At 56.0% G+C, this 27,694-nt stretch overlaps 2 protein-coding genes across 3 annotated transcripts in view; both read right to left on the bottom strand.

The window, feature by feature from the left end:
* EP400 (E1A binding protein p400) overlaps positions 1-17,855 on the bottom strand; it is a 59,951-nt gene extending 42,096 nt beyond the window's left edge. The window contains 5 exon segments of the mRNA XM_070399936.1: positions 1,144-1,234; positions 9,818-9,928; positions 11,365-12,706; positions 14,328-14,589; positions 17,753-17,855. Coding sequence (XP_070256037.1) covers positions 1,144-1,234; positions 9,818-9,928; positions 11,365-12,672 — 1,510 coding nt within the window. The 5' untranslated portion in view covers positions 12,673-12,706; positions 14,328-14,589; positions 17,753-17,855.
* A 1,695-nt stretch (positions 17,856-19,550) lies between these two features.
* PUS1 (pseudouridine synthase 1) lies at positions 19,551-24,961 on the bottom strand. 2 transcript variants are annotated; one of them, XM_070399604.1, is made up of 6 exons: positions 24,928-24,961; positions 24,270-24,504; positions 22,721-22,858; positions 22,274-22,376; positions 21,384-22,075; positions 19,551-19,856 (listed from the first exon to the last, which is right to left on the bottom strand). In XM_070399604.1, exons 2-6 carry the CDS (start codon positions 24,492-24,494, stop codon positions 19,809-19,811), a joined length of 1,206 nt encoding a protein of 401 aa, XP_070255705.1. In that variant the 5' UTR covers positions 24,495-24,504; positions 24,928-24,961; the 3' UTR covers positions 19,551-19,808. The 2 variants fall into 2 exon arrangements, with proteins under 2 accessions (XP_070255705.1, XP_070255704.1); XM_070399603.1 differs by lacking the exon at positions 24,928-24,961 and adding an exon at positions 24,613-24,925.
* Between the last annotated feature and the right edge of the window lie 2,733 nt (positions 24,962-27,694).

The following is a 27,694-nucleotide window of genomic DNA, read 5'->3' as shown; positions in this document are numbered from 1 at the left end:
AGCAAGGGGCAGAGAGCCACGGCTCGCAGAGGGACGATCCATAAGGCTACAGGGGAAGGAACCAGACGTTGCTGATGGGATTAGAAATGGACCCAACCCTCTGGAGGGCAACTGACTGTCTCCAACACTTAAGCGCATGTCGCTCTGATCCACTGTTTCATTCTAGGAGTTTCCCCTTAAGATATACTGACATCTGGTCGGCGTGGCTCAGTGGTTGAGCATCGACTTATGAACCAGGTCACGGTTCGATTCCCGGTCAGGGCACATGCCCGGGTTGCCGGCCTGATCTCCAGAGTGGGGCGTGCAGGAGGCAACCAATCAATGAGTCTCTCTCATCACTGATGTTTCTCTCTCTCTCCCTCTCCCTTCCTCTCTGAAAGTAATAAAAATATATTTTTAAAAAAGATATACTGATAAACTTGTAGGAAAAACTGTGAGACTAGTGTTCAATATGTTGATGTACTAACAAATGAACACTGACCAGGGTCTGAAGCATAAAGAAGGAACTGCCTGTGCAATGGAAACTATGGCAGCCAGCACAAACGACGAAGCCCATGAATGGGACAGACGCCTCCTATGTGATGTCAGACCACAGTGTACATACGATCACACGGAGTTTCCAGAGTGACGGGTGTCACAATGCTGGTGCGCAGACAGAGTGTCTGTGGAAATTCACAAGCGTTAACAGCCGCTACCTCTGTGGCTAGGGAGTGGGCAGGAAACCAGAGGCACGAAACCGGAGGTAGGCTTAAGTGACACCTGAACTGTTTAAAAATGTTACATAGAATGTGTATGAAGTTTATAATTCGAAGAAAAAAATTCAGTTTGAAAAAATGAATGACAACTTGAAAAAGCAGATGGTTTTACATTCAATCATGGCATGAGGACTAGAAAGCCCAGAAGTGCACTTGAAAATCAAAACGAAATACACCTGCGTGACTGATGAGCCTGTCCCTTCGGTACACGTGAACATGCACATCAATACGCCCCAAATAAAAAGCAACTTTCAAAGTAGAAAGAAACTAATCAACACCAAGCTCCTCAGCGTTCACAATTTAGAAACACATGGCCCTGAGCTGTAAGTCCCGCTGCGAAGCCGCTGGGCCTGGGGCCACCTGAGTCGTGCCCGTGACGGTGACATACCTGCCGGGGGTCCCGCCTGCTGCCTCTTAAAGGGGTCCGTCTCTATCGCACTGCCAGCCCCTGCCACCAGGGTCCCTGCGAGGGCTTGCTGCTGGAAAGAAAAGGGAAGAGTCAGATTTGGGTCATTTAAGTACAAGAACGACTAAAACTATCATCATTACCCGAGCATTGACCTTATTTCTTTTTAATGAAAGAAATATTACCTACCCAATGTATTTAAATATACATATGCAATGTATATTTCTGTGAGTGATTTAAAGCTCTAACTTACCTCTGGAAGAAAAAAAGGACTTAGAAAAGACCTATCGTTCTGGTTTTAAATGAACTTCAGGCCAGTGCGAACCTACACGAGCTGGGTGGCACACAGAGCAGCAGGGGGGCTGCTGCGGGAAGCGGGAGCCTGAGGTGGACTCCAGCTGAGCCTCCCCGGCCAGTCACACTGCCTGTCATGGCTCACCCCCAAAACAAAGCTGAATAATGCAAAGAAAGGTTGGAACTGTTTTCCTAAAGGAAAACGACACTAAAACCCCGATTAGTAAGTACGATGACTTGGATCTTCCAATGGTGTGTGGGCAGTGGGTCCTCCGTGACCTGTGTGGTGTGTGGACAGTGGGTCCTCCGTGACCTATGTGGTGTGGACAGTGGGCCCTCCGTGACCTATGTGGTGTGTGGGCAGTGGGTCCTCCGTGACCTATGTGGTGTGTGGGCAGTGGGTCCTCCGTGACCTATGTGGTGTGGACAGTGGGCCCTCCGTGACCTACGTGGTGTGTGGACAGTGGGTCCTCCGTGACCTATGTGGTGTGTGGACAGTGGGCAATCCGTGACCTATGTGGTGTGTGGACAGTGGGCCCTCCGTGACCTATGTGGTGTGTGGACAGTGGGCAATCCGTGACCTATGTGGTGTGTGGACAGTGGGCCCTCCGTGACCTATGTGGTGTGTGGACAGTGGGCAATCCGTGACCTACGTGGTGTGTGGGCAGTGGGCCCTCCGTGACCTATGTGGTGTGTGGACAGTGGGCAATCCGTGACCTATGTGGTGTGTGGACAGTGGGCCCTCCGTGACCTATGTGGTGTGTGGACAGTGGGCCCTCCGTGACCTGTGGTGTGTGGACAGTGGGCCCTCCATGACCTATGTGGTGCGTGGGCAGAGGGCCCTCCGTGACCTATGTGGTGCGTGGACAGAGGTCACTGTGAATGTCGGAATGACAGCCGCTGGCCAAGGCGGAGCGCAGTCTGGCGCCTGCACCTTCCACTCTGCACCTCAACATGCAGGGACGCTAAACGCTATGGATGATGTCTGAGAGCTGCTCGTCGCTGATCTTGTTTAATGACTCAATGGTGATCACTCTACTTAGTGAAGCATTTTAAATGCAGAAGTCACAAGTGCCTAAACCAAGTCGCTGTTCCATGAGGGGTTGCTGACCCCCGCGGCCCGCGGGGTGGACATGACACGGCCGGTTCCAGCCAGGCTGCAGGCCACTAGCTCCCATGAGGACAGCTCAGAGTGACTAAAGGGAGAGTAAGCACCCGGTTACATTTAAGGAAGATGGGGGAGGAGAGGGTGGGAGGGAGAGAGAAGGCAGAAGAAAAGAATGATTTGAAAATCAGGTGATATGAACAGTGGTTATCTCTGGGGACAGAATTACAGGGAATTAATTTATCATCTGTGTGTGTGTGCACCTTTCTAAATTTTCCAAATGTTTCACAACGAACATGTATTACTTATCAGAAGAAGGGTTGTTGTTATTTTTAATAGAAGAAAGTGAGAAATGCTCGGTGTCAAGTACGTCATACTGGACCCAAAGTCCTCCAAACACACACAAACTCCGGAAGAAGCGTAACATGGGGACCAGGGGACAGCCTCGGGGAGGGGCCTGGGACCTGCAGGATGTAGGGAAAGGGCCGGAGTGGGTTCTGGTGCCACGGCACCGCACGAGGGCCCGTCTGTGCCATGCGGCGCGGCTCGGCCCAGAGCCCAGCCACGCTGCCTGCAGATGACTGGGGCCGGGCAGGAAGCCAGCAGTGAGGACGGGACTTGCCACAGGACCAGGCTGGACAAGGAGAGGCAGGCTCTCTCCATCAGCCCCGCTGCCTCCGGACCACGCAGACACAAACGCCACGCACCCACTAAGGCTCCAGGCGCCAACGCTCGGGAGACGGAGCGCCCGGCTCCAAGTCAATGACCGTGGCTGACTGTGGAAGAAAAGCGACCCACACTCCTCTGGCGCGCTGCAACCTGCCAGTCACCACCTTCGAAATCCAAGTCACAACGACTCCAAGACACAAAGAAACAAGAAAGCACGAGCCACACTCAAAACCACCGACGGACAGCAAACAGCGGGCCCACGTGCTGGAACCGGGCAGCGAGGATCTGCCAGTGGCTTTAATAACTGCGCCCAGGACATAAAGGAAATATGTCGTCATCAAGGACAGAAGAAAGGAACTATTCAAACAGAAAGCCAAGTGGAGATTCTAAAACTGAAAACTAAAATATCTGAAATAAAAAAACACACTGGAAGGCTGGGTAGCAGAGTGGGGGGGGAGGTCAGTGAACTGAAACAGTCCCGAGAGGACCAGAGGCCTGGACCTGAAACGCTCTGGGGGCTTCGGTCACCAGGACAGTGCAGTGCTGCTCAAGGGTGATGGACAGATGGGGGCCCCCAGTGACTGCCCATCACATCACTTCCTGCAGGCTGGGAGCAACCAGAAGGAATAAGAAGTCTTTTCAACAAAATGGTGCTCGAGGACGAGGTCCCTGTGAAAACGGATGGAAATGACAACTTCTCGGCAGACACGCTGGGGGAAGGGCCAGCCTCTCCCCGACTCCTGCACTGCCACCAACTCCTGGTTTCAGGATGACCTTTAGTTTTTAATACTATCTTTAGTTTCTTTTTAAAAATATATGTTTGTATTGATTTCAGAGAGAAAGGGAAAGGGAGAGAGAGCGAAACATCAATGATGAGAGAGAATCATGGATCGGCTGCCTCCTGCACGCCCCACACTGGGGATCAAGCCCACAACCAGGCATGTATCCTGACCAGGAATCGAAGTGTGACCTCCTGGTTCATAGGTTGACGCTCAACCAGTGAGCCACGCTGGCTGGGCCATCTTTAGTTTCTTACACTACCTTCATGATTATTGTATCGGGAATGATACTGCTGACTTTAAAATACAAGCTGGCTCAGCTGGTGTGGCTCAGTGGTTGAACATGACTTATGAACCAGGAGGTCACGGTTCAATTCCTGGTCAGGGCCTGATTGTGGGCTTGAGTGTAAGAAGCAGCCAATCAATGATTCTCATCATTGATGCTTCTCCCTCTCTTGTTCCCTTCCTCTCTGAAATCAATAAAAAAAATATAGTTAAAAGAAGAACGATTATTTTTTAAAGTAAATAAAATATAGAGAATATTTGTTAAATAAAATAAAGTGTAAACACACTGTGTTGACTGGTATATATGTAAGATAATATAAAATATGTTAGGATGATGGGATTATGGATAATTATTCATTTTCTCTAACAGAAACATCACTGATAGTCTCTGTTTAGAATGATTCTTTTCATAAACGAACATATGTGCATGTATGTATTACTGTATATACAACACCTCTGCACTCAACAACATGCCTCAAATTTCTATGGGAGCAAACAGAAATCAATACAGATGAAATACAGGGAACTTTACATGTATTTCTAGCTTCATTAATCCGTGCACATTGGTCAACATAAAAAATCTACAACTGGTTGTAAATAAGAAAACTCACGCTGAGATTTCTTCCACAGAAAACAAAGGCTGTTTCTCATTTCAGCTCTTTTCTGAGACTCCCCCCTTTTCCCATTTCCTGTGAAATCCATACTGTTTGCCTGAGAAACCTACCAGCCAAAGGGAGAGTTCTTGGTTTTCCTTTTAGTGTCGTAAATATTTTTTATTATGATACTAGAGGCCGAGTGCATGAATTCGTGCACCAGTGGGGTCCCTCGGCCTGGCCTGCAGGGTGGGGCCGAAGCTGGCTCTCCAACATCCCCCGAGGTGTCCCGGATTGCGAGAGGGCACAGACCAAGCTGAGGGACCCTACCGATGCACGATCAATCGGGGCGGGGAGGGACGTGGGAGGGCTCCAGGGCGTGTCCAGCCCATCTTGCTCAGTCCTAACTGGCCAGACCCCAGCAGCAAGCTAACCTACCAGTCAGGGCGTCTGCCCTCTGGTGGTCAGTGCACATCATAGCGAGCAGCTGAGGAGCCTTAGCATATCATTAGCATATTATGCTTTGATTGGTTGAATGGCCAACCGGTTGACCAAACACTTAGCATATTAGGCTTTTATTATATAGGATATCCTATACACAAAAGAAATTAACATACGTATGCAATTTTTAAAGCATAGTAAAGTTAATCAGAATTTAAATGGTGGAATGTGGAGGTTGATTGAAGACTCAGACTTTTCTCTCTGTTCAACATTTTTCATAGTAAAATGTTGAGGAAAGTGGAAAACCTTACACACAGGTGAGAACAGTATTACAGGGACCAACCCACGGAGTCGTCACCAGGCTTAAGAAACAACCTGCTACTGTGCCTCGGAGATGCGGAGCGTGAGGGAGCCCCTGACCACCAGGCAGGTGCTGCTGCCTGATCGGGACACTTCCCACCGCGGTGCCCTCACCTGCAGCGCTAGCGCCACACAGCGTCTGCTGGCTCTGCTTCCTAGGGAGCTTTCCCTGAAGAAAGTCTGCACCTGTCTTCTCCTGGAAGCCCTCCCTCTGCCCCAGAGACCAGCCCTCGCAGCACCCGTGCTGTGACTGCCGCCTGGAACATGCGTAAGCCTTCCTCTGTGGAGGGTGCGTGATGGCTGGTCTGCGCTGCTGCTGGGCATCTCCATTCTTTCCAGTTGGGGCTTGCACAGACAAGGCTTTCTGGTGCACACACGTGACAGTAGCCTTAGAGCTTCTGCTGGCCAAAGGGTTTGCCCACGCTCACCTCCTCCACGCTCGCTCCCATCAGAAGTGGTGGGAATCCCACTCATCACATCAGATTCTGTCCACTGTCGTTTCCGGCAGCCTGGTGAGTGTGACAGTGAGTCGCTGTGAAGACCGCACATCATCTCCACCAGCCTGCAGGCCCTCCTTGCGTGCACTGGCCCGCTGTTCCAATGCAAGCACCCGCCAGAGCGTCCACACGCTCCTCTACGCACACGCAGTAATGGTGCCCGTGAGTCAATTCTGAGCGTCTCCAATTGAACAAATCTTATCTTCAACCGTACCAAACGCACAAGCAGCACCTAAGCACTGGGTTCAAATGAGTTTTCTCCACCAACAGGAAGTAGGCTCCGTAGAGCAATGCCACAGTCCTGGGCTGCAGAAAGGGATGTGCCCAACGAGCCTCAGCATCTTGTACCAGAAAGGAAGTGCTCACAGGAGAAGTGCTCCGAGAGCGTCTCAGAGAAGGGGGCGTCAGAAGCTTGGAGAGGGGCTCCAAATGGCCAAATTACAGATAATTTGGGCATCAAGAGTAGTGGAGGGGCCTGAGCAGCAGATGCCGAGCAGGGGGCACCAGGGGATGTGACGTAAGTGGACATCCTGAAAGGCATGTGGCTTACACGGGCACTTGTCACACCTAAGTTGTGTCCACTCCCTGCTTATAAACTATACCTCAATACCCATAATTCACCATATTTATAGACCAAAGAAGAAAAACATCACAAGATGCAGAAATTGCATTTGACAAAATTCAACATCCATTCATGATAAATAGTATAATTAGAGGAATTTCCTTAACCTAATAAAGGACACCTACAACATCTACAGCTAACATCAGACCCAACGGTGAAAGACTAAATGCTTTCCCGCTAAGACTGGGAAGAAGGGAAGAATGTCTGTTCTCACCACTCCTATTCTGGTTTTGCCAATGCAATAAGGCAAGAAAAAGAAGTAAACGTATAGATAGGAAAAGAAAAAGTAAGTCCTGCTTTCTTTGCAGGCATGATTCTCCCTGTTGAATATATTACAGAATCCACCAAAAAAGCTCCTGAAATGAATAAATGAGTTTGGCAAAGTTGCAGAATACAGGTTCAAATAATAAACTGTATTCTTATATACAGAATGTCCCCCCCCCAAAAAAACAAAAAAACGTATACACATACTTTGAATAATTACAAAGGCAGCGTTTATTAAAATACATTTAACTCCCAAACTTGAGCTATCAGCTGTTCAAGTGTGTACACATTTTTTTGAGACACTCTGTACTTGCAATGAACAACAACATTTTAAAGATATAACTACCAGTTACAATTCCACAGAGAAACAGGAATACTGGGGTATAGATATAACAAAACACATATGGAACTGGGATGCTGAACACTACAAAGCACTGAAGAAAGACGACAAAGGCCACAATACATGGAGAGATGTACCATATTCCTGAACTGGAAGATGCAATATTGTCAAGACATTACTTCTCAACAAACTGACCAACGAACTCAATGGAATCTCAGTCAAAACCCTGGCAGGATGTTGTGTAGATATCAAAAAAAGAGAAAGATTTTAAAAAAGAACAAAGTTGCCACCTGGGGTGAGGATGGTACCACCGCTGTGGAAAAGGTGGGCAGTCTGTTACGGAGTTGAACATACATACACTTACCAAACAACCCAGCAATCTGTCCCCCAGGGATTTACCCAAATGACGGCCTATGTTCACAAGAAAAACAGTCTGTGGACATTCACTGCAACTTTACCCCTAATTTTATCACTCAGCGCAACAGAAATACGCAACCACGCGGGTGGCTCTCCAGTGTGCTGTGCCAACTGCAAGCAGCCAGTATGGCTCCACTGATACCTGATCTGGAAAAGGCACAATCACAGCGGTGCAGACGAAGGGTAAGGCAGGGCGAGGCTCGACCACAGAGACACGCGAGGGAGCACCCTGGGGGTGACACAATTCCTGTTCTTGACTGTAAGGGTCATTACACAGCTTCCTGTGTTTGTCAAAACTCATGGAACTACAGACCAAAAAGTGTCCATTCTACTGAGTTAATAAGTGCAAATGAACAAATAAATAAATCGTCAGTGACATGTTATAACCCACTGATGAAAGAATCCACATATAAAATACATCAACTGAAAAGAAAGTGTGTCATTACAGCAGAATGCCAACTAACGAACGTAAAAGGAATAACGGAATTAGCAAGTCCATTCTGCAACCTGTAAGGTGACAGCTGCGTCTGGCAGGACTCGTCAGTAGATGCAACAGAGGCTAGAATCAGTGGTCGAACGTTTAGTGAGATCCTAGATATTCATATGGTCTTGAACTATCTTCCCCAAATTACTTATCAATCACCCAAAGAAAAGCAATAACCTTCCACTGGAAAAGCCTCCGGGACCAGGGAAGGACAGTGACATCACGGCTTTCTCACGTGGCACACTGAGCTGCACACAGCGTCACTCTGTGGTGTCCCCTCAAAACTGCACGACCCGCATCGGACACAAGAAACATGACAAGCCCACATCAAAGGACACACTACAGAATAAATGGCTCTCCTTCTCAACAATGCCAAGGTCCCGAGAGACCGAGGGAAACGCTAGACGACATCATCCGGAGAGGAGACATCTGCCTGAGCTGCGGCCTCGCCACCGTGCAGCGTCACTGCAACATGTGCTGATCGGAAGGCCAGGTCAGCGAACACTCCCACCCAGGGCGTGCGGAAGTATGTAGGGATAAAGGGCGTGAGGGGATGCCTGCAACTTCCTGTCAGTTAGCTCAGGGGGAGATGTGTGTGCAAATATGAGAGAGAGAATGAAAGTAATGCAAACGGGGCAAACAGGTAAGCCCTGGTGAATGTGGGTGAGGACTATCGGGGGGCTCTCTGTACTGTTACAGCAACTTCTACCCATGTTTGAAATTATATCAAAATTAAAATATTAAAATAACTATGTATGGTGTACCAGATGGGTATTAGATGTATGGTTGATCTCTTTGTAGGTTACACAAGGGTCTAATCACTGTTATACACCCGAAAGTAATATAATATTATGTCAACTGTAGCTGAGAAATAAAAAAATTGTTTTAAAAAACTTATCACCACAAAGATGAAACTGCTTTCAGAACCCAGCACAATCCATTCCAAAACTACTAGAATCAGACCTATACTTTTAGATCCTTAGCACTGTTACTGGAACACTGAGTAACTTAATTTCCAAAAATTGTAAATAATCAGTTTGCATTCACTAACACCCATTTAGAAGCCTGAGGCCCTAATTTCGGAGCTTTCACCTCAGTGTTTCTTCCAGCTGAGAAAATATCAAGGTATCACCTGCTTAAATCTTTCTTTTCTTGTTTCTGTTCTGCACTGTTCTCAAAAATACAGAGAGAAGACACAGAGAGAGCCCACAGGAGACAGAGCACACGAGGATCCTGGCACACGGACAGGCTGAGGATTAGAGGACATGCACACTACAGCTACGACTGCAGCACAGGTCAACACAAAAAAGTGCATTAGCTCTGGATTGTCGTTCACTCATGCAACTTAATTTTATAGCTCTATATGCAGGAAGACTTCTTTATTTTCTTAAAATAAGGGATGGGCTCTGGAAAAAATGCTAAGAGCAAATAGTAATTGAAGGTTAAAATGCCTGGATGAAGGGAAAGTTTGGGATGAGACTACATTTGAGAACCATTGACAAGTACCTGAAATGGTTGCTGCTGGGATGAAAAAGCAGCAGAAACATTTGGCGGAAGCTGGGTTGCTATAGCAACGGGAGTACCAGTCTGCCCATCCTTTCCTGTCACAACCTTTACCTGAGAGGAAATATTTTGAGAAAAAAAGGCAACATGATTTTTAAGACTGCTCAAAATTTTGTTAGAATTTTACTGCTGACAGCTCACTGATGTTTGCTGTTTAAAAATGGAATGTTTTTGCATCAAATTCTGCAAAAGGACAATGAACTAATTTATGACAGATGTATAACATAGCAACCTAACTCAGCTGCAAATCTTGCAGGAACTCCAATTTGAGTCACAGGTGCAATCTCTTGGTTGCACAACTGCACACTCTGGAGTGGGGGCGGCAGGCGGTCCAGTAACAAAGCCGACCGCCTCCGGCAGTCTGCACAGCGGCCACTCCACCAGCCACCACGTGGGGGTCAGGATGGAGGGTCTAGTTCAACAGGAAGTTATAAAAAGGGACTTTCTTTTCATAAGCACAGATAAGGGCACTGACCTACAGACAACACTGGTGTACAAACATAAAGATAACGGAATTTCACTATTTCAGAGGTGAAATCCTCAAAATAATCAGGTGACCATTTGAAAAATAAAAATGGTCCATCCTGGAAAGGGTGTTAAAGAAAACACAAAATGGCAAAGCCACACGGATACGCCCATAAATGTCGATGAGGACGACTGAGCAAAGAGACCAGTTTTGCTCACCAAAGGCCGATTTCTTTGCAGAAGAGTGACAAAGACTCAGGTATTCAGCCGTCTCCTAGAACAAAGTCAGCTGCACCAACATCGTACACTACACAACACAAAGGCACACGTACAGTGCACGACAGCCACCTCACGCTCGCTGCTGTGATTAGCTTTTTTCAGGAAGTGCAGATAAATGGGTTGGAATCACAATGGTATCAAGAAATCTCAATTCGGGCATTTATTAAGCACCCATTCCAGGCACCCAAAATTTTCAGTTTAAAAAAAGATGCCATCTTAAATATCATTCATAAGTATTTATAAAAGTGAATTTAAAATATGATCTCAAAGCTAAGACTAAATCTAAAAATTGGTTTTTGCCATAATAACTATTTTAATCATGAAAATACCATATCAATATTTACATTTATTTGTAGTTAAACCCCTTGTTTAAAATCCACATTCACGATGATTCAATGGGGGGACCTATTTCAGTAAAATGTGAAAACTGGGAAACCAGCCCAAGGTGTGCACCCCCCACAGGCCAGGGGCACAGGCTGCAGCCCACAGGTCAGCTCTCCCTCCGGAGCGGAGTCTCTGCTCTCAATGAAGGCCCCTGGTCTGCCCCTGCCCCCCAACTATTAGGGCAGCTCTTCCCTCCTGCGAAGAAAACAGCAAAATCCACCTTCCACGTTACTCCTGGGTCAGATCCTTATGAAACCACGTCTGAGGAGCACCCCGGGCTCACAGGTTCTTGTGTGTTCACAGCTGCCTAGACTCACACCTGCGCAGCGCAGTCCTCGAATTATTAAACTGCTGTTTCTCACCTCATCATTGATAACCTCAGACTTTTCTTCCTCCTCCTCTTCCTCCTCCTCCTCCTCCTCCAGGTCCAGATCGTTCTGCCTAAGATAAGCTTGTAACGGGGCGTAGTGCTTCTTCTTGAAAGCCAGGAAATCCATCATGTTCCCTTGCAGGTGTTGCAGGAAGAACAGCTCAATCAGGTACTCCTTGAAGGCCTCCCTCAAAGCCTCCATCTCCCGGAGGTGAGAGTCCAGGCATTGCTTCCGCATCTGGGCCAGCTCTGGGGAGGCTGGGGGGATCTCCTCCAGCTTCTTGGGTGTCTTCCTGCTCCCCGAGCACGGGAGGGGAAGGCTGGAGAGGCCCGGGGGCACCGAGGTTCTGGAAGGGCTGCTGGGGGGCGGCGGGGATGTCATCCCGAACGCCGAAGCCCCCCCAACCCCAGGCAGCAGAGGCCGGGTCAACGGTGGCCCCTGCAGCACCTGCTGCTGCTGCTGCTGCTGCTGGACCAGCTGCCCCTGGATGATGCTGCTGATCTGGGGCGGCAGGCTGGCGGTGGTGATGTGGCCGGGGCTGGCCAAGGGCGGCAGGCCAGCTCCGCCCGAGGCCGCGGGGCTCTGGGGTCCCAGGTGGTGCACGGTCCCCCCGGGCTGCCCGTGGGGCTGGGACAGTCTCCGTTCTCGCATCGCAATGGGAGTCCCTGTGTGCTGCAGCGGGACTGGGGCTCCCTGGGCCATCTGGGTGAGGCCTGAGCCCTCCTGGAACACGAAGTGCCCACCCGTGGACGGGCTCAAGCTGATCTGCCTCACCAGCACACTGGCATCCACGAAACCCCCGGTGGGGCTGCTGCTGCACAGGCCCAGGCCAGGCCCGGGTGCGCCTGCCCGCACACTCTGTAAGCCTGGCCCCGGCCCAGGGCTGGGCTGGGTGGGGCTCTGGGTCTGCACCTGCTGGGACAGGGGTGAGGTGACCTGGATGTAGGAAGGCGATCCGTGCTCAAAGCGCCTCGGCTGGGCACTGAACTGGAAGCCCGGAGAGGTGGGGCTGGGGAGTGGCAGCGGGGCCAGCGTGAGCGGGGGGTTTCCTGCCACCACTGGCCCCACGTTCTGCAGGGCGAGGTTCACGTTCGGCCCGGCCACGGGACTCCTGCTCATGAGCTGCTGAACCTGGTACCCGGGCGACTGGGGTGCGGATGGGCTGGCCGAGGGTGCAAAAGGCGTGGCGGGGGATGGGGGTGGGTTTGGGTGGGCCTGCTGCTCTTCGTCGCTGCTGGGGAAGGCCCGGGACCTCTGCAGCTGGTGCTGGACATTCGGAGGGCCGCTGCCGTGGTGCATTATCGCCCCCCTTTTTATCCAACTTAATGTTCTCCTGAAAAATCAAAGTTGAAATCAAGTTACTTCAAGGCAAATATCACCGTCTGATCACCCCTTATTACGAGCCTGGTCAGCAGCACTGGAGACATGTGACTGTCTGTCCCACCAGCAGCTGGTGCAAAGGACAGTCTTAATGCACGTGGAGCCGCGGACACTACAGAAGGTCTCCTTCAACACACAGGAGGGACTGGTCCCTCACAGCCTGGCACGAGGTCGGGGATACCAACCAGCTGCTGGACGGTCACAAGCATCACCTGCTCAAGGCCAAGCAGGATGTGACCTCAGTGCTGGTCTGTGACCAGTGGATTCTTCCCAGACGCGTCTCCCAGCTCAGGCCTTTCTGTGCTCCAACGTGCTGGGGACGGTGCAGGGATGGGCTGTACACACAACCCCTCAGCACCAGAACCGCAGCCAAATCCCTCACCAGACAGCAGTTCCCGTGACACCTGAGCTACCTCACAGCTACACTGTTAATCAAGCCCCAGCACAGGAGCCAGGCCAAACCCTGAGGGCGCTCACACCGAGCATCCTGTGTGAGAGCAGGGAGGGCTGCCAAGAGGGAATCTACAGGGAGACAGGGAGCAGCGGAGAGGCCAGCATGTCCCGGAGCTCTCCCCAAGGGCTCCCAGCCCCCAACTCCTCAGTGCCGATGACTAGAGAGCGGGGTGGAGAGTGGAAGGGGCCCCCGAGAAAGCTCAGCCTTCAGGACGGGGCCACCCGAGGGCGGAGCGGGAAACTCTGAGCTAAGAAGGGACCATGTTCCCAAGTCAGACACGGCTAGAGCCGAGGTTTCCAGTGGGAACAGGACAACTGCACTCCAGGGCCACCTGTCCCGACAGTGCTGGGTCATGGGCTCAAACACGGCTCCTTTCCACACGGCAAGTCCTCGGAGCTAACGGACACACCAGCTTCCTGTGTGTGGTGCTGCCCACTCCGCTCCCCGAGACCAGCAGAAACACCATTTCATGTCCAGGGCACCACTGCTTGTCAGAGGAAAGGCACAAGGGAAAAGCTAAAAAACTGACAAAGGTGCAACGCACATACATATGAACCATCTCACAGCTCCACACCCTGCTGGGACACACATCCGTGTGAAATCAAAAGCTACAGATGCCGGTTACACACGTGAAGGCTGAGAAAACGTAAAACTCAGTGTAACCCTCAGAGAAGGCACTCACGTCCTGATGGCTGTCTCCGAAGACAGTCTCAAGGTCATGGGCAAGCAGCAGCCAGTGCATCGAAGCAGGAAGTCGGGACCACAGCCAGCAACAGCCTCACTCCCACCACTGCCCTCCAAGCAGAAAGCCCAGCAATGTGGTGGGCACCGGGGGTGGGCACAGCGTGAGGGACCTCTTAGCTGTGCCATTGTTTCAATACGAGTTTGGGAATCTTCATCTTTTTTCTTCTTAAAGATTTTTTATTTGATTTTGAGAGAGAGAAACGTGATTGGCTGCCTCCTGCACAGCCCCACACTGGGGACTGAGCCCACAATGCAAGCAGGTGCCTGACCGGGAATCAAATCACTGCTTCTCTAAATAACATTTCCCAAAAATGTGGTAGAGGTACCCCATGCAGAGCAAAGCCACCACCAATGACAACACACATTTCATTCTTACTGGCTGTCCTAACTTTCAAGTCCTCCAGAACCAGCTAGATCGGATCCGTTCAGCTCATGATTTCAAGGGCGGTGCTGCCCAGGAGGCGGCCGAGGATCAGGTCACAGAGATGTCGGCTGCAAAAACCAGGACTAGGCTTGGCCTTCCTGACTCAGATCACCATCCATCAAACCGCTCTGAGCATGTCTCAAGGCTGCTCACAAGTAACAAACTCCATGTCTGAGTCCATTGGCTCCCGGCCTGTGTTTATAACATGGGGTTCCTGTGACAAACAAACAAACAGTAAGCCAGTGGAACCCCCAGAGAAGACTTGAAGCTGAATTTTTCAAGCACATCTACTTGTAAATTCATCACTCGTAATAAAAGAAATGCAAATTAAAACTCAGCTGAAACAGCACTTCTCATCTATCAGGCTGACAGGAAGTCGGAAGCTGGACAGCACACTCTGGGTGAGGCGCTGCGACCGCTGAGCGGGATGGGAGCGGCGGGCCTGGCCCACCCAGCAGCTGCACAGCTCTGCGCCTTGGGCCTGGCAGTCCCACTACAAATGCACCCGACAGCCACCTGCAACGGGAAAACATGTAAGCACCAAGGGTGTTCGCTAGGGCGTTGTTTGCAAATGCAAAATGTTAGGAGTAAAGTGGTCCGTATTGCAGACCGGCTGACTCCACTGTGGTCCCCTTCGACTGGAGCCCTGAAACAGGTGACAGGCAAGGTGGGCACCAGGAACCGGCGGAGAGCCGTCTCCAGAACACGCAGTGAGTCCAGGAAGCACAGCGCAGGAAACTGTACTTGGACACTGCCTTCGTCTACGAACAGGTGGATGGATGGGTGTGTGATAAAACAGGTACAGGAAACCGCCAATCACAGAAACTAGGTGATGGGCAAAATGCTTTCAACGTCTATGTATCTTCAAAATTTTCATTGTAAAACACTACGGGAAAAAATACTGTCTACATGACATGGTAACACCAGTGGCCCAAAAAATAAAGGGCTGAAACAAAAGTCCCATCCGCTAACAAGACCCCATCCTCCTGCCCTGAGCGTGAAGGTCCCATACTGGTTCCTAAAACATATACATTCCAAAGGATACAAACGGGCTAAACCGAGGCTGACAACCGTCTAGGATTTATGACACCTTACACCGCGCATTGCTGCAGAGGACTGCCTGGTGGGTGGCTGCAGTGGGAAGCCCAGACGCAGTGCGGCCAAGGTCCCCTGAACTGAACAGCCCACGAGGCCAAGTTCACGGTGATGCTGGCCGGTCCCTCGCCTGATGGACCAGAGCCCCTGAGCTAGACCGTGGGCATCTACCTCAGCTTGGCAGGAACGGCCCAGACGAGCTGAGGAAGTGCTTCTCTCAGCACCGAGCGATCACGGTGCCGCCCCCCAGGAGCCTGGGCAGGCATTTCTCTCCCAGTCGCCGCCCATGAAATGCTAACACCACCGCTGCACTGCATGTCTGCCGATGTCCTGGGACCCTTGGGGAGGCCACAGACCACGGTCCTATCTAAGACACTTCCACCCTCCTCTCCCTCTTGTGGGAGTTTTCGTGGAGAATGCAGGTCCTGATGGACAGAAAGAGACCTGGGCAAACACGTACCAAGTCAGCGAGTTCTCGGACAAAGTCAAAAACGGGGAGAAAGCAAAGAGGAACTGTGCCACCCTCTGCGTGCCTCTGTGTCGTGTGCGCATCACGCCGTGCGAACTCTCCACGGACTCCCACACACGCTGCGACAACCCAGATGCCCTTCAGCAGGTGCACGGGGAAATCCTGGCCCCTCCACACCACGGACACGCCCGAGCGGCATGAAGAACCCAACCCTCACGCCTGCAGGAGCCGAGGCGAATCTCAATGCACTGTGCCCGTGAGCGAAGCCAGACTCCGAGGCCCCGTCCACGCCGCGCCTCCAGCTGGCACCCCCGGAAACACCGAGGCCAACAGGTGCCCAGGGCTGGGGGAGGGGCGGACCACAGAGAGGCCCCACGTGGAAATGGTTTGGGATCGAACAACCAGTAGGTTTTGAATCCTATTGTGGAAATTACATATTTGTTAGAATTTTCAGAATTCTACACACACACACACACTCACACACACAAGTGATGCAGGTACGCGCCCTGACCAGAAGCAACCAGTGGACGCACGAGGAAGTGGAACAACAAACCCATCCCGCTCTCTCTCCCGTCCCCTCTCCCTCTGGTAGGAAAGGAAGCTGTACCCGAGGAAGGGTGGCTGGAACGTCCGTGTATGGAGGAGAAACCGTGGAGGAAAGCAAACCGAAGGCCTGGAGAAGGCAAGAACGCGCGGGTCCAACACAGGCGGTGAAACAAGGGGCGCTGTCCGGCACGACCAGCAATGGCTGCAGAGGATCAATGGGACCCGGCCGTGCTAGCGAACGCTTTCTAAAAGCAGGCAGAGCTGCACACAGAGCTGCATACACAACTGCCATTAAACGCGGAGGAGAAAGGGAACTGCATGGGTACAACAGGGGACCAAAGGGAACCCGTCTGTGGTGTGTCTTTGGGCGGGAGAATGACTTCACGTTTTAAAATGCACGTTTCCATTTCCCCCAACCACTCAGAGAGCATGTTAATGTGACTGGTTCCACTAAAAAAAAAAAAAAAAAGTTACACAGACCCTTTATGTGCACCCACGTGAAAGCTTCATCACAAAACAGAGAGGACGACGTTCCTCTCCCAGCCGCCGGGGCGAACGTACTATTTGCGGAAGTCCCGCTGCGAGGTTTCTGCGGCTGACACGGGGGCGCCTGGGCCGAGGCCCGCGGGCTGCGGGGGGCCGCGGGGGGAAGGCCCCGAGACCCCGCCCCCAGCCGCGGTCCGGTCCGGTCCGGTCCGGTCCGGACGGGGGGCGGGGGGGCGTGCACAGGGCTCGCACCTGACGCTCCCTCTGCACCTGTTCCCGCACCCGGGCGGGCGGGAAGGCCTCGCGCGCAGAGCCCACGCGTGGGGGCTCCCACACTGGCCGAAGGAAGCGCCTGGGCACGGAAGCCCGAGAACCAATGAAAATAACAGCGCCAGGCCCGCGCCGGGATCCAGCCACGCGGCGTGGGGACGACGCGGAGCGCCCCGCGGACCCCACGGCCCGGCCCGGCCCGCGTCAGGTGTGCAGAGCCGCCCCGCGCTTCCGTCCCGGCGGCCGCGTCTCCGCGCCCAGCCCACCCGTCACCCACCACGCGCGCCCCGAGGGGCTGCAGGGAGGCGGCGGGCGGGGAAGGAGGGGGGCGGAGGCCGCACGACCCCACCCCCTCGCCGCCCACCCGAGTCCAGCCCGCGCCCAGGCCCCGCCCACTGACGGCGGCGGCGCGGCCTGCTCTCGGCGCGATACCCGGGGGAGACGACCGCGACGGGCCCCTCGGCACAGGCCCCCCAGAACCTCTCCGCCCGCGCCCCGCGCCGCCACATACCCGGGGCCTGGGCGGCGCTCCGGCCGCGTCGGACTGGCGTCGGGAGCCGGGAGCCGGGAGCCGGCGGCTGAAGTAGATGCGGCGCCGCTCGGATCGGATCGGAGCGGCGCATCCGGGGCCCCGGGCGGAAATAGCGGCGGCGCGCCTGCTACGGCGAGCCGGAAGGGACGCGCGCACGCGCCGCAGCTGCGCGCTGGCGGCCGGCGTGACGTCAGCGGGCGGGAGGTGTCGAGACGGCCGGGCGGGCTAGAGAGGCCGGGCGAGGTGGGGGCCGACGGGCCGGCGGCGGACCGAGCCCTGGCTCCCGGCCGCCCAGCCGCCCAGCGCGATTGGAGCGATTTCTTCGCCGAGAGTCCGCAGTCTGGGAGGTGAGTTCCGCGAGGGCAGAGGGAGAACGGAGCAAAGGGGGTCGCTTCCCAGAATCCCTGGGCTCCTCAAGCAAAGAGGCTGGACGAGGGCGCCCACCCGTGCAGCAGTGACGCCCGACCCCGACCTCACTGCACTTGCAAAAGCGACCTCGCCGTGGGTCCGAGGCCCGCGTGGACGTGCTGACGCTGCAAAACGGAGGTGTCTGGCCGCACAACTCTGGTTTCTGAGAAGTGACCCCCAAAACCCGAAGTCACCAAAGGAGAAACAGATACGTTGAACGTCAGCAGAATTCAAAACTCGGGCGCTTCCGATGACGCCATTGAGAAAAGACAACCCGCGGGCTGAACGAAAGCATGTGCAAGGCATATGCCAGATATGGCGCTTGTATCCGGAGTAAAGAACTTCCAACCCAGTTAAAAGACAGATTACTGCCCTAGCCGATTTGGCTCAGTGGATAGAGTGTTGGCCTGTGGACTGAAAGGTACCGGGTTCAATTCCGGCCAAGGGCACATGCCCGATTGCAGGCTTGATCCCCAGTAGGGACAGTGCAGAAGGCAGCCAATCAATGATTGTCTCTCATCATTGATGTTTCTATCTCTTCTTTCCTCTCCCTTCCTCTCTTAAATCAATAAAGAAATTATATATAGAGAGAGACAGATTACTTGTGAGCGGGCAAGGCGCTCGCAGACATGCCGCAAAGGAAAATGTCTGATAAGGACACGGGAAGACGCTCAGCATCATCAGGGGGCGGGGAAATGCAAACAGAAAACCACACCTCAGCATGCCTGCACACCTGTGCCGATGCACACACACCACTTGCCCACCTGAAGTCCTCTCTCATAGCTTCTTCAGCAGACCTGCCAGTGACCCACCCACCTCTTCTTTGCTAACCGGTCACTTTGTTCGGGGTTGGCCCTGAGCCCCGTTCATACAAGGCATTTTCCAGCCTCCCTTGCCGCTAGATGTGATCACATGACAAGCCTCTGGCCAGGGAAGGAAGTGGCTGGTGGGCCTGCTGGGAGACCTTGCTAAGGGACATGGTCGGTCAGTGATGTCCCCCTTCCTTCTGCATAACCCCTCCCGCCTAGACCGCGGACGGACGTGACCAAGCGGATTTGACAGGATGAAGGCCAGGTGCTGAAGAGGGCCAGCTGGACAGAGAAAAGGCCCTCCTCCAGCCCAGGGGGCCGCTGTGCCGGGCCCAGCTGCCACCTGTTCTTGTCTGGGCCACCTGCCAGGCTTCCGCTACACGCAGCCACACCCCATCCTGGGGGCTTGAGGCCAAGTCCTGGAAAGAACCCCACTGCACTGCCTGCTGGGTCTCAACCCTGGAGCCACCAGAGCACGTCCGGTCCACACACTTGCACGCCACCCGTCCCCACGCAGCACACGGTGAAAGGAGCAGAAAGAACCAAAAAAGGGAAAGGAGTGACTAAGCAAAGCTTGTATCTATTTAGTAAGAAAATCATTTCCTTAAAAAAATAGTGTCTTTACACGCTGAGGTGTACAGAGTTCACACTGAGCTGAGACAGATTGGCGGCCGGTTCTCCTGAGGGAAGCTGAGAATGATGTGGGTCTCGAGGTCCTGAGGTTGCGAGGCCGCGTCTTGGCTCCCGTCTTGGCGAGGGATGCGGCCGGTGGCGGCGGCGGCGGCTCCTGGTGCACGTGTCTCCGGGGGCGTCCCCGCTCAGTCACTGTCTCTGTCCTCCTCGCTGCCTTCCTGGGAGCTGGGGACCTGCAGAGCAGGAGCAGAGGAGCGGCTGAGGGGAGGCAGGCGGCCCGGGCGCAGGTGCTCCCTCCCTGTGCAGGGAGCGGTCCACGGTGCACCCCGAGCCACCTTCCAACCTGCCCTTTGTGGAGTGACGCCGGCATGTATTCTCAGACCAACTGGGCCGGGGCGGCGGCGGGGTGGGGGGTGGGGGGGGTGGGGGGGAGTGGGGGGGGTGTGTTCTTACAGGCCTCCTCCAAATCCCCAGAGGAGGCAGTGGCGTAGGGGACATGAAGCCAGGTTCTCCCAAACTGGACGGTGCAGGCCCCTCCGCAGGGTGTGGAGACGGCAAGTGGGCAGCAGCCTCTGTCAGTGGGACTTGAGCAGAGGACTGGACTAGCCCCGGTCCAAAGCTGCACACAGTCTCCATCTGCCCTCGAAGTGCTTGGGGAAATCTATATAAAAGCCTCAGCACAGCCAATCGCTATGACGCACACTGACCACCAGGGGGCAGACGCTCAATGCAGGAGCGGAAACCACAGGCATGGAAACATGGAACACACTGATCAATCTCAGAGGGAAGAGGGGTGGGGGGTGGGGGGCGGGAAGAGATTAACCAAAGATCTTCTATGCATACTAGAGGCCCAGTGCACGGATTCGTGCACAGGTGGGGTCCCTCGGCCTGGCCTGAGGGGATCGGACCAAAGCCTGCTCTCTGACATCCCCCGAGGGCTCCTGGATTGCGTGAGAGGCAGGCCGTGGTGGAGGCGGGCCTCTAGTGAATAATAAACATCAATGTTTGAAGAGTCGGCGAGTTCACATAAAATTCTAGCATTTTTCTCATTTCTCTTGGGAAAATGCGAGCAGCTCTGCCAACCCCGGGCCCACCGCCAACGGGGCCACCACTGGCTGCTGCCTAGCTGCCATCGCCCCTACAGGTGAACAGGAGCTCCGGGTTTGCTACAGTCTCCACCCATCCCTATTGCCTCCCTGGCCTTGGCTGCCATTCGTTACCTGCCTGCTGCCCCTGTGCACCTACCTGCAGGGACAGTTTACAACTCCAGGTGTGGAGGACGACAACATGTCCCAGATACACCTAGGTCACGGGAAGATACCCCCAGGGAGCTGGGGAGGGAGGGGGGGCGGTCACCCGCTGCACCAGCAAGAGAGGGCCTGTGCTGACCGGCACTGCCAGCCCAAGACAGGCATCCTCCCGTCACCACCACGTCACAAACGGAAAGACGCCACCCACGCGTGTCCCTCGCCCAGGGTCACCAAGTGTGGAGTGAGCACTAAGGCCGTGTTTCAGGGTCACCAGCCACCTGGTGCGTTGCCCCGGCCTGGTTTCTGCCGCTGCTGTGTGACCTGGGGGGAGTGATGTACCTCTCTGTGCCCCAGCTTGCTCATGGCTACCATGGGCACGATGACACCAGCACACAGTGGGTCAGAAGCTCAGCCACGGACGACAGACACGGGCGAGCATGAGACAAGCTCCTGGAAGGGCTATGCCCGCCCCTCCGGCCCCCTGGCCCCGGCCCCGGCCCCCAGCCCCACCTTGGCACCGGGGCTGGCTGCCGCGTGGGCAGTGGCGCTGAAGTCGTGCGTGGGCAGGGTGCTCAGCCACTGGGCCATGGACCTCTCGTGCCGCTCGGTGCTGATGATCGTGGGGTAGATGTGCTGCTCCTTGAAGGCCGCGGCCTCCGCCTCCTCCCGCGCCCAGTCCAGCGGCTCGTGCAGCCCGTCGCCGCCGAAGCGCCGGTTGTACGTCTCGAAGTGCACGCGCTCCAGGACCAGGCCCAGCCCCGGCGCCTTGGGCACGTCCACCTTGGCCTCGCCCCAGCTGCGCTCCAGCACGTCCTCGGGCGCGTAGCCCTTGACGATGGCCACCACCAGGCCCACCATCTTCCGGATCTGGTGCGTCATGAAGCTCTGCCCCTTGACCTTGATGACCGCGAACTCCATGCCGTCCCGCTCGAAGGGCTCCTCGCAGAACATGTCCAGGACGTAGCGCTGGGCGCTGGGCTCCCGGGGCCCCTTCTGCGAGGTGAAGTTGTGGAAGTTGTGGGTGCCCTTGTAGCAGGCCAGCAGCCGGTTCACCTGCCGCAGCGTGTCGGCGCTCAGCCGGTACGTCTCGTCCTGCGCGTCGCGGTCCTTGTGCGCGAAGGCGAATGTGGGCAGCATGTAGACGTAGGTCCTGGCGTCGCACCTGTTCTTGGAGTTGAAGCCGCCCGTGACGCGCTTCAGTCCTGGGGGGGCGACGAGGACAAAGGCCTCAGACACGCCAGGGCCCTGTCCTGACACTGAACCCCGAACCCCACACCCGCGGGGACACGACCCGGTGTCTGTCAGACCTGGGCTGGCGAGGGGCCGGGGCCGGGGGCTGGTCAGGCGCGCCCGGCACTGACCCCAACGTGAGCACTTCAGTCGAGTGCTGCAGGGCTTACCCAGTATTCGAATGTGAGATGGGAGGTGGCTGTTGATCTTTTCTAAAATGTCGTCAATCAGCCACACCTTCAGGGACACGACCTGCCCAGCTGCGGACACGCCCTGCAAAGGAGGCACAGGGTGTGAGGGGCCAGCTAGGGCCGGCTCTGCAAGCACCACGCGGGGTCGCTTGGGCAGACGGCCCACGCTAAGGTTACATCTTTTCCCGGAGGAGTCCTGCTTTCAGAGATGCGTCCGCGGGGAATGACCAGGCACCAGAACAACGCTCTACATCCCACGGGGGCGAGTGCCGCGTAACGTATGACATCGTGCGGATGGGAAAGAAAGCCCCAGCTCGGAGGTGACCCTCGGCCACTGGGGGAAATGGCCACGAGACTCAGGTGACAGAACGGTGAGGCGGAGCAGGAGATCCGTGGACCGTGGAAACCAGGCGGCACGCCGCCTACCTTGTCTGTGCGGGCGCACCGCTGGAACGACATCTTCCTCATGTCCTCGCCGTGGTTCTCAGGAATACAGCCCGACCGGACCAGGGCCGACACCAGGTCATCCTCAATGGTCTTGAATTGCGAGGACCCGACATTCCTCTGAGGAAGAGAAGAGAAAACGTGGGTTTTCATGTGGTCACCGACCACGAGAGAGGGCCCAGACTGCTCCAGCAGGCGGGGGCAGGCGCAGTGTGCCCGCGCCCGCAGCATGGGGACCGCACCTGTGGCCATGCGGCTCGTCCCCTTCCCAGGGGGAGGGGGGACGCCATCTGAGGGTACCCAGAGTCTCCGGGAACCCCCACCCTGGGCAGCCGTGGAACAGCCCACAGCAGGTGTCGCCGTGTCCTGCACCTGCCAGCTCTGAAACCAGCCCCCTCCTGCCGCTGGACACGTCTGTCTGCAGCCCCCGTTGCAGAGGGACCCCCTCCCTCATCACTGCAGGGAGGCCGGCCCCTCGCTCAGAGGAACACACCCGGGATATTGCCAGCCGGGGCTGGGTTTGGCATCCCTGGCTTTTCTTAAACCGGTTGTTTCATGCACAGCCTGTATGAAACAACTTGCCAGCTTAAGTGAAACAACAGGTTGAAGTCTCTCTCTAAAAAACAAACAGGGATAACAACCCCCTCCCTCCCATCTCAATCTGTCCTTCTGTCCGCCCTGTGCGCTACTGTCACTCTCCACCCGTTTCCCTGATGGGGAAACTGAGGCAAATGGAAGATGACGGAGCTTTCTCTCTAAATTCTTAAAACAGTGCCCTAAGGCAAAATTCACGTAACCAAAATCACCCTCAGAAAAGCATTCCGGGTCAAAGAGCGGCACAGGTGGACGGTCTGCTCCCACAAACACCCGGGGCTGCCGCTGTCAGTCATGAACTTGGCTTCATGGTGCAGCCTATGCTTTTGAAAAATAAAACAGGATACAAAGTAACTTCCTACCACTATTCCCAGTAAAGGTGACACCACCTTTTTCTAAACTTCCTTCACTTAGACACCCCGTCCCAGCAGTGAATTTATTTCTCACTGTGAGTCAGGCTGACCAGAGTTGAGCACCAGGAGCAAGAAAATCTATGTGCCTTTGGGGGGCACCGTCTGCCTTTCCCGAAAAGGACCCAGCTGGGGAGCTGGGGAGAGACGCCTGAAAGGGCACCTGCTTGCCCGCGGGCAGCTGACTCCAGGGAGCCTTCCTGGCTGCGCTTGGGTCTCAGGTCCCAGCATCAGTAACATAGGGAACGTGCCAGGCGCAGAGAGCGCCAATCACACCCCGAGGCCAGGACCCTGGTCAGCGGCAGGGCAGGCCTGCGACTACCCTGGGAGCAGCCAACGCCCTGGTGCGGCATCTCCCATGGATGCAGCCAGGTCCAAGCGCTGGGGTTGCCATCTCAGCCTCGCCCGCAGCGCATCGCAGAAGAGCGGGGCTCCAGCCCTTTCCCGAGGCGCCGCGCTCGCTCCAAAGCCCCTCCCCGGAGCCAGAGCGCGGTCCCCGGCGAGTGGAGCGGCCCCGAGCCCCGCACCTGCATGCCGTGGTAGCCCTTCCCCGAATAGGCCATGAGCAGCACGATCTTGCGCTTGGGCAGCTTCCGGGGCTGCTCCCCGTCCTCGCCGCTGCTCTTGAGCTTCTTCGCCGGCTGCTCCGCGTCCTCCCAGACCCGGCCCCCGCCGTGCCAGCCGCTCCCGGCCTTCCGGTCCGGCTCCTGCCGGGGCGCCGCGGGCGCCGGGGCCTCCGCCTTCCCGGCCATGGGGGGCAAGCTGGAAAGACAGGGGGCGCTGTCAGCCAGGCAGACAGACGGCGCGCGGCAGGGGGGCCGACCGCTCGGGCGCGCACTGGACACCGGGCGGGTCGGACGCGGGCATTACCCGAGCAGGCGCCGTCCCAGGCGCGGCGTCCACGGTCCGCAGGCTCTCCGCAGGGCCCCGGCCGCCGCCCGCAGGCCGGGGAGCCCCATGCACGGCCGGAGGGGGACGCGCGCGCGACTCCTGACCTCCCCGGGGTCCCCGATGCCCAGCCTCGCCCGCGGCTACCCTTCAGCGTCCCCTGACCCCGGGCTGACCTCTGATCTCCCAGTTCCCCTTCTCCTCCCGCCCCACCCACCAGCTTTCCCTCGGGATTTGGGGAGACCGGGCCAGCCCCGCCGGGACCAGAGGGGCGCGTCCCCACCCGGCCCCACTCACGGACTGAACCCCCGCAGGACCACGTGGACGAAGGCGGAAGTGCAGCGCGCTGCCACGGCGGCCGAGTGAGGACAAAAGTCCTCTGGGGCGGGGCTTGGCGTAGAGGGGGTGGGGTGGGCGTGGTTAAGCCTTGGCTGGAGCGGGGCTTGACGTAGAGGGGGTGGGTGGGCGTGGTTAAGCCTTGGCTGGGGCGGGGCTTGACGTAGAGGGGGTGGGTGGGCGTGGTTAAGCCTTGGCTGGGGCGGGGCTTGACGTAGAGGGGGTGGGGTGGGCGTGGTTAAGTCTTGGCTGGGGCGGGGCTTCCCGGCTGCAGACTCCAGGTAGGTGGCAGGCCGCCGTGACTGCGGCTGCGCAGGACTCCTTAGCGCGAACACAGGGTCCTGATGCTAACGTAGGGTTCTGCCCGGGTTACGCGGTAAACGAGTGCATCTCTAGGGAGATGGGAAGGGACAACACCGATCCGTCACCTAAGCCCGCGTCCTGGAGTCACAAATGCCCTGCGAAAGACGAATCGGAAGCACGGATGCCCCTTGTCACGTGGGCGCACTTGAAAACGTGATGCTCAGATCCAAAGAGGTCAGATCCAAAGGCCACGTGGCGCGCGATGCCGCGTGTGTGAAATGTCCAGAACAGGCCAGTCAGAGGCAGAAAGTGGGTTAGGACGTGCTGCCAACTCCTCCAGCTCAGGAGTCAGACCCAGTGGGAAAGAGCTCACCTGTCCCAAACACCCCCCCCAACACACACACACACACACACAGAGCCCTTCTCTCTGCGGAAGGAAAGAACCGGCTGCCTTTCCTGTCCCCGGGCGAGGAAAGCCAAGGTCACCTGTGACCGGGTGAGCTGAGGTGGCTGGGCAGCCTTAGGAAGCATCCGGCCACCCTCCCACAGCCCTCCCACCTCCTCCACACGGCACCCACCCTCGCACAGCCCTCCCACCTCCTCCACACGGCACCCACCCTCCCACCTCCTCCACACGGCACCCACCCTCGCACAGCCCTCCCACCTCCTCCACACGGCACCCACCCTCCCACCTCCTCCACACGGCACCCACCCTCCCACCTCCTCCACACGGCACCCACCCTCGCACAGCCCTCCCACCTCCTCCACACGGCACCCACCCTCGCACAGCCCTCCCACCTCCTCCACACGGCACCCACCCTCCCACAGCCCTCCCACCTCCTCCACACGGCACCCACCCTCGCACAGCCCTCCCACCTCCTCCACACGGCACCCACCCTCCCACCTCCTCCACACGGCACCCACCCTCCCACAGCCTTCCCACCTCCACACGGCACCCACCCTCGCACAGCCCTCCCACCTCCTCCACACGGCACCCACCCTCGCACAGCCCTCCCACCTCCTCCACACGGCACCCACCCTCCCACCTCCTCCACACGGCACCCACCCTCCCACCTCCTCCACACGGCACCCACCCTCCCACAGCCCTCCCACCTCCTCCACACGGCACCCACCCTCCCACAGCCCTCCCACCTCCTCCACACGGCACCCACCCTCCCACCTCCTCCACACGGCACCCACCCTCCCACAGCCCTCCCACCTCCTCCACACGGCACCCACCCTCCCACAGCCCTCCCACCTCCTCCACACGGCACCCACCCTCCCACAGCCTTCCCACCTCCACACGGCACCCACCCTCGCACAGCCCTCCCACCTCCTCCACACGGCACCCACCCTCCCACAGCCCTCCCACCTCCTCCACACGGCACCCACCCTCACAGAGGGGCCCCATACACCTGCTCCCTCCGCAACCCACCAGCTACAATGGATGATCTTGCATCTCCATTCTATGGAGAGTAAACAGACCTGAGGTTGGGACAGACAAGCTGGAGGCCACAGCTTGATGCAGGGTGGGGGCCCAATCCCAGGCCTCCTGACTGAGGGGCCCTCGAGGGCCTGGCAGCTGTGAATGTGCCAGGAACCCGCAGGGGACTTCGAGATCGTCCCACACGGTCCCTGTACCCCCAGGACCAGCACTCCTGGGCCCCGGTCACCGTTGGGCTCCTGCACAGGGATGTTTACAGCAACTTCATTCGATTCCTCAAACTCAGAAGCACCAAGATGTCCTTCAGCAGGTGCACGGGTAAGGAACCATTTAGAAAGAGCACTGTCCAGCCAGCGTGGCTCAGTGGTTGAATGTTGACCTATGAACCAGGCGGTCACGCGGTTGGATTTCCAGTCAGGGCACGTGCCCCGGGCTGTGGGCTTGATCCCCAGTGGGGGGGTGTGCAAGAGGCAGCCAATCAGTGATTCTCTCATCATTGATGTTTCTCTCTCCCTTCCTCCCTGATATATATATGTATGTATATGTATACATATTTAAGTTTAGCAACAACGGAAGGCCAGGACTGTCTCCATCCCTTTGGGCATTTGGTACTCTCACACCAGGAGCCCACAGAGCAGACAGGCGGGTTCGGGGCTCGGTCCCCACCCCTCGGTCCCACCCGGCTCGGGCTTCCTGTCTGGAGAGGAGCCTCGCACTTGAGGAAGCCGCCCGGAGGAGGCCCCACCTTCACTTCCTCCAGTGCTACCTCTCCATGAACTTTCGCTTCATATTGTGGTGAGCCTTTTTGGTCACTGAAGTTATTTTTAACTTATGTAGTTGAAAAAAATGCAAAGCCTACCACTCCACATTAGAAAGAGGTACCACCTGATTACAATAAGGCCACAGGCCTTGAATAAACATTTCCCCGAGAAAGATGTAGATATGGCCAACGAGCGATAGGAAGACGCTCGAGGTCACTAA

Source organism: Myotis yumanensis, unplaced genomic scaffold (genome assembly GCF_028538775.1).
Source record: "Myotis yumanensis isolate MYYU_CA2020_CCGP unplaced genomic scaffold, mMyoYum1.0.hap1 SCAF_19, whole genome shotgun sequence".
In the NCBI taxonomy this organism is placed as follows: domain Eukaryota; kingdom Metazoa; phylum Chordata; class Mammalia; order Chiroptera; family Vespertilionidae; genus Myotis; species Myotis yumanensis.
This window is presented reverse-complemented; position numbering and strand designations above follow the sequence as displayed.